Raw genomic sequence first — 11,763 nt, forward strand, 5'->3', positions numbered from 1 at the left:
AATGGTACTTTTGGAGGCTTGCCAGGGAAGAGAAAGCAGGGTGAGCACCAAGTCCAGCTGGTGTCTGACACACAAGAGTTGACTGGGGTCTTGGGTGTGCTGCCGGGGGTCTTTTAAAGGTTTGTCCTTACCATGTGATCATAGGCTGACCAAAGTCTCCAGAGTGTGGGTCAGCAGCAGGGCAGATTTTGAGACAGATGGAGTAGTCTATTTTCTCCTTCAGCAAGTCTTGTCAGCCTCACACACCCCCACTTATCCCCTACAGACCCCCACTCTGCGCCACTCTGACCCTGTAGCCCCCTCATTCCTTTGTAAGGACAAGATGAGAGACTATTTCAGATGCACAACAGATGCGCACATAGCACAACACAGTATCATCTAGAACAAATACCATTCATAGTTTTAAAGGCCTACTGAGCCGCTGGTGCTGATAAGAGATGGAGTTGTGGAAGCAGAAGCACAGAGGATGAATAGAGAAAACTGCTATAGATCATCCAACTTACTTCTTTGGACATGGATCATCCATTGTGTGCACCATTTAGCAAACTTGCTAATCCAACATTTAAAAGCCACTGTGGCAAAGCCTTTGGTGCTTAAGAACTTCCATTAACAAAGCAAACTGTAGTCTCTTTAGTACATCAGAGAGCCAGCGAGGGTTTTAATGATGAGAAGTTACAGCTGTCACGTTTTCTAAAATGAGAAATTACACTGAATATCCTGAGCCCTGTAGCACCAACAAACGAATGTTGTTTTTGAGTTGAGAAAGACACCACTGCAAACTCTTTGTTTTTCTCTTGCAAATCAATCTATCTTACTTCATGATCTTGTTCTGTTTTTATATTCATGAAGCACTTTAACTACTGCTAGCAGCCAACCTTATTACCCTACCAACATTATTTTCATCATCTATTAATCTGTTGATTATTTTCTCGATTAATCGATTAGTTGCTTAGTTGAGAAAATGTACTAAAATGTTGATCCTTGTTTCCCAAAGCCCAAGATGCCAACTAATGTCTTGTTTTGTCCCAATTAACAGTCTACAACCCAAACAGTTTACTATGCTATAGTTTAAGATAAAGAAACCAAAAAATATTCACATTTTAGAACCTGGAAAAATGGGATTTTAGTATATTTATTTAAGAAAACTAATTGACTAATCAACTAAACACTGCACCTTTAATACCAACAGTTATTTCTGTAAAGCATAGCCACTTTAAAAGAAAGACAGGCGCCACAGAAGACCCTCACTGAGAACAATGACGTGCAAGATGAACTTTACTACTCCGGCCTCGTCTCCACTTTGGAATGTAATTAAAACATTCTTGCTTTTAGAAGCTTTCTGCTTTCAAGCACTGAGTGGATTAAATGGTGATTGGTCCCACGCGGCAAAGTTTAAATACTGATGTCAAGAATCTATGTTCCCAAGTCTTGAGTTATCAGTGGAAAAGGACAAACGTAGTTTATAGATGACGAGATAACTGACAGGAAGAGACAGGTGCTCTTGTAGCGTCTGAGAATCCCAATTAAACTGTTACATGCACCTCCTTGGGATAAAGCTCCTGACGTTATTCTGCTATACATGTGTGTGGCAGAAAACACATTAACTCTAGGGGGTTAAATTTCAGTCTTATAATAAATCTTCTGATGCTGTAACTTAGTGAAGACAGGCTATATGTGGCCTAAACAAATCTTAATGCCAATGAGAATGCCCCATGCCTGTCTCATCCCAGCGTGGATTGAGCTGTGCTGAAACATGCCTGTGCAGAACATGAGGACAGCAGGTGGTTCCAGTATAATCAAGGCACTCTTGGTTGCTGCATGGTGGCAAGGGACAACTGTGTATATCAGTAGAGGAAGGCAACAAATGACCAGGCCTTTAAATAGCAACATGTTCTGCTGTTTCACACACTTCAAAATGAACAACATAAAGCAGCATATTAAAACTATGCCTACAATATTTTGCTATCGAATTGAGAAAAATCAGCATAGAGGTTCTGCAAAGAGATCAATACACTGTACACTTTCCTTTGACAAGAAAGATGTTATTTTTCTCATTGGTTTTCTGTGGCAGTTGCATTACTGCCATCTATTGGACTTAAACTAAAATCTCTCAACTGACTAAATAAAACTAACAGGCCAACCCCTTCCCACCCGCAGATGGGAGTTTTGCTTACTGAAAGATGCTTTGAGGGCAGAAAGTACTGTGATTGGTTCATTCAGGCAACTAATCAAAACAGAATAGAGGAGGGGGTAACAAAAGAGAGGTGGGCTAATTTGAATTTCAGGAGTTTAATTTCTCTAAGTTACGTTTGTCCCCCTGTGTAATATAAGCACTCAATTAATAACAGAAGTGATAGTAAGTTGTTTCTGTGTGCATTCGTGGAAGGTTATTTCCCCTCACTCAAATGCTGATGCTAATGCTGAGATATCTTTCTGAAGCTAGCAAGCTAGTAGCCAGTTGAACCATATTCTCCTGCCCTCAGGGGGGTTACATCACAATTTGCTGAGGGCAGTTTAGTCTCTCATGGTCCCAGGGCTGAAGTAACATTGTCCTGCCCTCAGGGCAGTTAAATCATAATTGGTACCAGTACTCACTCTGCTATAAATTCTCTATTTTTCAGGTGCTTGAAAGAATCTAAAAGCTTCTCCTAATGTTTGCTGCACATTTCCTTTGGAAGCTTCGACATCCAGAAATCTCCTTGCTTCATCTACAATTATGTCAATTTTCCTCAGATTTTCTCTCTACTCCAGCAGTGCAGTTGCCAAAAAGGCCCAAAACCTCACCTGATCTTTACAAAAGCAAAATTCATCATGCTTCCTGACTGATTTGTTTTTCTTAGCTTCTTGTCTCTTATAATAACATTATTTCCTCATGTATACGTCTTTTCTTAGACCTGACCCTGATTATCTCTACCTTCCTTACTCTCTTTGAACACTTACCCTCCCATGCTGCATGATTTCCTTTGCAAAGAAGACAGTCTGGATCTTTCACAATTATTCTCCCCACATTAACCACACATGGCAATATCACTCCTACATATAGTACAGACAAACTATGACCAAACTTCCAACAATCTTGCACTACAAAGGTTTGGGATTATACTTTCTTACTGTGTACAAAATATTATCCAGGAATACTCTACCAGTATCAAAGTAAAGCATAACAGACTTAGTTTCATTCTTTTCATCAACTTCTTCGTTCTATAACGGTCTGTCACTCTTTAAATCCCCTGGCATCCAGTTTGAGTGAGACTCCATCAACAACATCTTTTATTGGAGCTGTCTTGCTGAGGAGAAAACATGCCACTGGGCACACATCCATCTGAGAACCCGACACTAAGACCTTCAAGGCTTTTACCATCTGTGTCTCTGATATACACTGAACTATCAAGCCCGATCGTTTACTGTCGATCAGTTTAACATCACCCACTTTATTCTTAATCCATCTTGCCACAGTGTGCTTTGACAATGATACACCTCCAGCACCTTCTTTCAAACCCTGAATCTTCATTTCAACCTTGTAGGTTTCTTTTTCATGTTGACTCTCACTATGACTCAATGAATCAACTTTCCTTTTCTTTCTCTTCCCTGAGGCTATCTCGCCTCTGGCTTCAAAATTCGATTTTCCTTCAACACCTGTGGCGTCCACGCAGACAGATCTACTGAGAGCTTACGGTGATGTACTTCTTTCAACAAGAAAAGTCTTTGTGAAGCTTGGAAATGTATGGTTTGGCTCAAGAAAATACCGGTTGAAGAGTAAAAGGCTGGTCTTTGTGGCCTGGAGGCACAGTGACCTCCTCTGGTAAACATTGTGCAGTACAGGTACATTTATCCCATGCAGTATATTCCTGTCAAATTGAGGTGAAAAAGCCTCTTAATATTATGTCACCATTCTTGCTAGGGTTAAGGATATTAATTCAACATCCAGATTAAGGCAATAATCAATGATATTTTTATAGATTATGGCATGCCAAATTCATTATTAATGTGTTTGTTTTTTACATTTTGTCATTTGGCAGAGGCTTATATCCAAAGTGACTGATATGACAACCCAGTATTCATTTTTGTTCTGTTTGGTTTAACAATTTCTATCATAGAAATGTATCTAAAAAACGCATATACTAAAAAGAGAAATGGCAATGACATAAAGTGAAAATATACAAAATAAATATTTAAAAAATAAACCTTTTTACTCACCAATCATAAGTGCTTCAATTCAACTTTGACTGCAGAAGCCAGCTTCCCAAAGTCATGTGCTGAAAAAGACAGAAAGAAAGAAATAAAAACATTAATTTGGACTTCTTGCTAATATTTATTGTGTTTTGTTGACATTGGTCAAAATGTCCTGTCTTGTTTCAGGAAGCAAGTTATGGATATTATTTTTTATTGTATAGTTGTTTCTGTTATCTAAACAATGAGTACAGTAGAAAGGACAGTAGTCAAAAATTGCTCATAAGGTACACAGCTGTTAACTGAAAGAAAATTTATTTGGATCCCCCCCCCCCCACAAAAAAACAAAAAGTTTTATCCTTATGCCAATGTTGTCTGGAGGAGTAAATTATATCAAACCAAGAGACCAAAAAGTAGACCAGTCTGAGTATGAAAACTAGCCACTCAGTGCTTCCTTTTTAAGATTGTGTTTTTAGGCATTTTTTGCCTTAATTTGACCATTGCTGAGAGGCTAACAGGAAACAGGAACACGCTATAAAAAGGTCAGATACCTTCCGAACCAGCAACATTATAATTCTAGAACGTCCAGTAACCAATCAGCTATCAGGGAACTCTGTGCTAACTAGAGTGCTAGTGCTAACCGATGCTAACCTAACAGTGACGCTACTGTCAGTGTTTGGCGTCAGTTTAGTTTGACGCCAAGCTTATTTTTCAGTAGAAAAGTCACTCCTAAACATTATAGTGACAGTGTGTGACTCACTTTAACTCAGCTATCTGGTGTCTGAACATCAACGACACGCTAGCGTTAGCAGCGCTTGTGTGTATGTCCTCAGCAGGACTAGTTAATTAAGACTCTTTCTATTATCATCAATGGGCCAACGGGGGGCCAGTTTACGTATAATGTGGAGAGAGGGCAGGCTCAATTTGCGGCAGCGGCATCTTCTGCGGCATTTCTTGCGGCACCCAGAGATGCCGCAGAAAGTGCCGCTGGCTGCCGCCGGCAGCGGCACTTTCCGCGGCATTTCTTGCGGCACCCAGAGATGCCGCAGCTAGATGTCGCTTGTAGGCACTTTCCGTGGCATTTTTTGCGGCATTTTCTGCGGCATTTCTTGCGGCACCCACAGATGCCGCAACTAGATGTCGGTAGTAGGCACTTTACGCGGCAATGATTTCATGACTGTGGCATGGTTTTAGGCTTTAGATGGCAATTTACAGACATGTCAACGTTAGAAAATAATTATGTTTTGATGCCACACATGTTAAACGTAGCCTAAAGAATACATATAGAATGGTTGCCATGTTTGGGTTTCCCTGTCCTCATCTTTCTTTATCCACTATAACTAAAATGGACGTGTGCTAAGGCAATACTTACAATAAGATTTGTGACACTTTATGACACAATGAGACTGCGTCACATTTTTAACATCAGCTTTTTAGGCAATTGGTCTATAATACTGATAAACGGATTTGTGTATTTTTGTTATAGTGTTGGAGATATGTGACATAATAAGAGGCAAGGCCTACTAAAATAGCCTATACTTAATTTTTATGAGATTTTTTTTTTAATTATGGAAAATTGTGTATAAAACCGCATTTTTAAATATCATAACCTACTTTGGAGAGTTACCTGTCACACCTGGCAACCCGAGAGCGTGTCAAATCATTTTGACGACTGCCCACTCATTTGTCACATCAGCGTACGACTGTCAGTCCTGTATTTCAAATCCCTAAAGAGACATTGACGACTGGAGAAACATAGGTAAGTCATAATCAATTTAGTCAAATGTGTGCCTTGATTTTAGTTGTATAATTTAAAGCGTCTGCTATTTCCACTCAAGTAATTTGACAATTAAAATAATACCACAACTACAGCATAATGAAAACGTGACTTCACTCTATTTATTGTTATTTGGTTTTTAGGTTTTGATCCGGTGGTTGCAAACAAGCAGCAACATGTGCCGATATCGAGCTGAAAAAGTGCTTCAGGAGTGCTCAACTACCTGGGAAGAGCAAAGGTACACAACTTATTTGCAGTGTGGGTGTAGATGCCAAATTTGTGCCAGTAAATAATTTATGGCGCTAGTTGTGGCATAAAGTGGTTTTGCATCAATACACTTAACCTATATAATTTCTTTTTTATTTTCCAGTGCTGAAGATATGATAACAGCAGACACAGAGGAAGAGGTAACAAGTTACTATTTCTGCACCTAACAAAAGAGCTTTACATATTGGCTCTCAGAAAGTACTGCTGCATCTTATTGTGAAATGAAAAAGTAATTTTGTATTACAGGTTTATGTTATAGCCCACTTAACTTGATCAGTAGTGAGTGCTGATTGGGGGAAGCCATACAGCACATTTAGAGACACCATATATCAAAAATATTAAATGTCACAGATATCTAAACATTTTGCCAGATCCATTATTGTATATTGTAAAAGTGAATCTAAACAAATACAAAATTGGTAGATGAAATCCATACATCTATCTGCTGTTGCTTATCCGGAAAAAGATCACAATGGTAACTTATTGGAAATTGAGATATTCATCACCTCAGCAACACCTTACAGGTCCTCCTTATTACGTACAAGTTATGAACTAGGCTCTATTGGTTAATGGTGTGCAATTAAAAAATTCAAAATTTTAACCCTATTTGAGAATGACATCCATACCTGGACCATGTTTTCATCTTCACTGCAGCAAAATGTGTTTCTCCGCGATGTTGTGGCAGCTGCAGACTGGTGCAAAAAGAGATCCTTTGAAGGACAATTGAAACTGCCAGCGGTTCTTTCAATGGACAACAAAGAAAAAAAGGACCTGCTGGAGGAACTGAAAGTGTGGAACGAGGACTACGACGAATGTTCTCCAGCAGAACACCTCACATTTGTGTTTGGAAAAAAGACCGAATATGACACTTTCAATCAAGAATTGATAGATAAAATGGACTTGAAAGTGTGGGCTAGATTTGAAGATTAATGTGCTTTATGCACACATCCACTACTTACTGAATTTCAGCCTGCTCCTGGTTTCCCGTCCTACAAACGGATTAATCCAGGTGTGTCTGACCAAAAGTTGAGGTCAGACACACCTGGATTAATCCGTTTGTCCAATAATGTAGGACGGGAAACCAGGAGCAGGCTGAAATTCAGTAAGTAGTGGATGTGTGCATCTCTCTCTCTCTCTCTCTCTCTCTCTCTCTCTCTCTCTCTCTCTCTCTCTCTCTCTCTCTCTCTCACAACCTTGTTCAATTGTTGTGTTTGTTTCTTTTTGTTAATAAATTTTTATGGAAAACATTGCAAGGCTATTAATTGAAACCATAAAAATGTAATTTCAAGGGTTGAATTCATCAAAATTACGTATGCTTAAAGTTAGGAACAGGGCAGAAATGAAGAGAATTATTAAAAATAATAATAAATAAACAGCAGAACAAATCTATTAATCTGTTTGGCTATAATTTTGAGATGTTTCGTGGTTGATGGTTTATCTGGACAAATTGTAGTAGGCTATAATTTGGATATCATTGCTAAATACTTCCTCAGGTTTCCCCGAAATTCAAACTAATAGCCTATCCCGCACTTAGGCTATTATCATCTGCCCCGTCCCCCTACGTGTTCCTCCATGCTCCAGCACATGGTGACACAAGCATTATCCCCCGGCACACAGCGGCTTGCCGTATCACATAATTGCACCCAGCAGCCGCGGCATCTCTGGGTGCTGCAAAAAATGCCACGGAAAGTGCCGCAAAAAATGCCACAGAAAGTGCCTACTAGCGACATCTAGCCGCGGCATCTGTGGGTGCCGCAAGAAATGCCGCAGAAAATGCCGCAAAAAATGCCACGGAAAGTGCCTACTAGCGACATCTAGCTGCGGCATCTCTGGGTGCCGCAAGAAATGCCGCGGAAGATGCCGCTGCCGGCGGCAGCCAGCGGCACTTTCTGCGGCATCTCTGGGTGCCGCAAGAAATGCCGCGGAAGATGCCGCTGCCGCAAATTGAGCCAGCCCCTACTGATAATGTGAATGTATTGTTTCCTGTTTTTGTTTTTTTTAATCCTAGCTTTATGTAAGTGCTATACCAAATCATTGGCGTTACCCCTGGCTTTTTGATGGAAATTAATTCATGCACTGTCCAAAAATATTTAGTTTTTGCTGTTAATGTATTCAAATTTCTATCAATTATCTTTTATTAGGCAATGCATTTCTATATTGCACCTAATTTGGAATTTGTATCCAGATACTGAATTATCTGTTATGTTTTAATTAACAGGTACCCACATCTGAAGATAATATAAAGCTTCAGCTATCCAAATAACTCAAGTAGGCCTAGCTATCTGTTACGTTACAGTCTTAGTGCCAAAGTCTCTCTTTTTATACTGCCACTACAGCTCAACAGATAAACACTGAGGAAACACAAAGAGGGAATTTGATGCTAAAAAGACTACAGCAGATATCCACTTAATGTGTTTAACTTTCTCATATAAGCTTCATGTAAACTTTTGAAAGTGGATTTTGGTCTCTATCACTTACTTTGAAAACACATTTGAAGGAGATCTTTTGATAGCCAGTATGAACAGAAGGTTACAGCAAGGAAAATCTCTTTCACTGTGCATATGGACATACCTGACTGTTGATAGACAGACCTGTAAAACCTGTCTTTTCTGTGTACCTCTGTAACTTCCTTGAGGTTTGAAAATGTGATTTTTGGATGAATAGATTTAAATAGTAAGCTTGCAAAACCGTACAGAAGACAAAAGTGTGAAAGTTTTGAGTATTAACACTACACTAGTAGGCCTATAATTTTAAAAGCAAGTATGGAGGTGGGCAGCAGTAGGGAAGACTGTGGCTCGCATCAAAATCACGGTCGTGTCTACAAGGTAACCCTAGATTTGCGACACTCTCGCGAGATTTGTAGTGATTGTACAAAATAAAGATGTTTTATGTGATTGGGCTGTGGTTAAGCTCTTATAACCTTTAAATATAGTTGTTTAGTTAGAATTAGGTATACGTTTGGGTTTAGGTAAACAATACGAAAATCACGAAATATTTCGTAGATATAGGGTTACCATCCAGACGTGACCTAGTCACATGTTTTTCATGTGTTCAACTGACTCCGCCCAGAAGCTCCTCTAATGTTATGAAAGGTGGTGGGTGTGGAAAGCGGAGTCCTTTGGGAGAAAACAGAGCTTGAAAACGGGTAAATTCACTACTTTTAATTTAATACAAATGAAACATGTTCTTTGTGTTGTATAGCCATCATAGCCATCTACTTTTAATGTTTATCTCGTTTTAGTATGTAGTGAAGACGAGCGCTGTTACACAATGCAACACAATACATAACCACGTCTGATGTAGAGTCGCAGTCAGTACACAGTGTTCCTAGTGAGGACAGCTGCTGTGCTCTGAAACAAAAAAACTTGAACTATTTCAACTGTTGATTCATGCTTTGCAATATGAGAGCTTTATTTATTTTAACTTGTCTTTGAAAGCTTGGTGAGTCTGCAACTAATCATAATATATCCTGCATGACTAACAAAATACAATATTTGGTGAAACAGTATAAGGACAGTATGTGAGTCCCGAGCCTACAGTCGAAGCATTTAAGCCATGCTGTAATTTTAAGTGCCTCTTCAGTGTTAGAAATCATAAACGTTGGCTTTATGGGTCTTAAAAAACCTGTAAGTGTAACTTGATATTTAATGTATAGTTGTAAATCTTCAGCTTTTTACTTGTGCCTGCCTTAAAGTTAAAACTTAGAACACATTCTTGCTTTCAGCATTGAGCATATATATTGTGTTATGCTTTTTTTATTTAAACTATTATCTCAGTTATTTAAAACTTCAACTTAACTTATTTTAAACTTTTTAACTTAAAACAAATTAGAACTATTTTATGCTTATGGAAAGAGTGCCACCGGTTTGTTGAGTTCATTGTATTAATCAATATGCTTTATTCTCCTCACAGATCCACTATAGTCATCAACATGCTTCGTGTCACCACTGCCTCACTGTGCACCTACTGCCAGAGGATGAGGGTCTTTCTCCCACAGTCTGCCTCTGCCTCCACAGTCACTTCTCCCAGCAAAAGACTGGAAAACCAGCACACAGTGGACTCCCTCTATGAACTGTCTGTAGACATCAGAAAGGTACGCAAGTTCAAGGGCTGGGTTCTGTCTGAAGGCACTGCGTACGTGTCTGAAACGGCTGATCTATTGAGGGACATGGGTGCAGACCCCACAGTAATTGCCCGCATCCTGGAAACTCACCCTGAGGCTGTCTTGTGCCGGCCACAGGACGCCTCCGCCCAGAGAGAACTCTGGGTGTCTGTGTGCCCCAACAAGCGAGAGCTGATGAGCATTATTGAGAAGTTTCCCGCCTCCTTCTTCACTTTAACTCACCATAGCAACCAGCAGGCCAACATCCTTTACCTCCAAAGCCTGCGCCTCAGCAAGCGGATCATCGGAAAGCTGATGGCCAGCGCCCCGCAGAGCTTCAGTCGGCCTGTGGAGACGAATAAGGAGGTTATCCACACACTGAGGGAGACATACCTGGACTTGGGCGGGGACGAGGGCAACCTGCGCATCTGGCTGCAGAAGCTTCTCAGCCAGAATCCGTACATCCTGATGCGGCCTGCGGAGGCATGGAGGGACAGTCTGGGCTTCCTGAGGGAGCAGGGCTTCACCACAGAGGAGCTCCTCAGCCTTGTCTGCAGCCTCAGGGCCTCCATTGCAGAGCTGCAGCCTGAATCTATGCACCAAGCGCTGGCCTATATTGAAGAAGCTCTTGACTGCTCCAAGGATGAACTCAAGCAGATTGTGATCCTTTGTCCAGCTGTTTTGTACTACTCCTTGCCCACCTTGATCGGCCGCTTCCAGGGGCTGATGGATGCCGGAGTGAGCATGGGGCAGGTGAAGGAATCTCCAAACGTCCTGGAGCTCACCACGCAGATTGTGCTTTACCGGATCCAGAAGTTGGCCTCCTACGGGTATGATGTGCGTGGTGGCAGCCTGGACGTTATTGTGGGAACCAAGAAGGATTTTGAGATGAGCTACGGCAAGCTACACCTCAGGGCGCAACGGCCGCTCTTCAACCCTGTAGCTCCCCTCAGATCTGCTGAGGAGTGAATTTCAGACGGTTGATATGTTGCAATATTCTTCCATGTGGAGGGTTTTTGTGTGTGTGTGGAGGGGATAGGGGGAGTTGTGTGATTGTTTGATGCTGATTTCGCAAAGAGATTCATATCTTGACTTTTGTGCAAGGTGTGTGAGGAAAGGAGGCTGTCTGAAATAACAAACCTCCAGCAATACTTGTTGTATTGATAACAACTTTACTACTCTTAAAACACTATATATAAAACTGTGACTGCTTTAAAATGTTCATTCAGTGTTTGAAAAGAAAAACAGAAGTATTTTATATGACAAGTACGTCAAAGAATGTATTTTAATTGATGTAGTAGTCTTTATAAACAAGTGCCAACCCATGCCTGTCATTCTGGTACATTACTACTGAGATTTACAACTGTAGTTAAAACTGATTGAGGTAACTGAACATGTCAAATGAGCAATAAATGTCAAAGTTTTATGTCTTTTAGTTTTATTGATC

At 40.4% G+C, this 11,763-nt stretch overlaps 1 protein-coding gene across 1 annotated transcript; it reads left to right on the forward strand.

The window, feature by feature from the left end:
• Positions 1-9,305: 9,305 nt before the first annotated feature.
• Positions 9,306-11,736, forward strand: LOC128353269 (transcription termination factor 2, mitochondrial-like). Its single transcript, XM_053313963.1, has 2 exons — positions 9,306-9,359; positions 10,127-11,736. The coding sequence occupies exon 2, from the start codon at positions 10,146-10,148 to the stop codon at positions 11,283-11,285; it is 1,140 nt and encodes a 379-aa protein (XP_053169938.1). The 5' UTR covers positions 9,306-9,359; positions 10,127-10,145; the 3' UTR covers positions 11,286-11,736.
• Positions 11,737-11,763: the final 27 nt, after the last annotated feature.

This window comes from Scomber japonicus, chromosome 23 (genome assembly GCF_027409825.1).
Source record: "Scomber japonicus isolate fScoJap1 chromosome 23, fScoJap1.pri, whole genome shotgun sequence".
Lineage (NCBI taxonomy): Eukaryota > Metazoa > Chordata > Actinopteri > Scombriformes > Scombridae > Scomber > Scomber japonicus.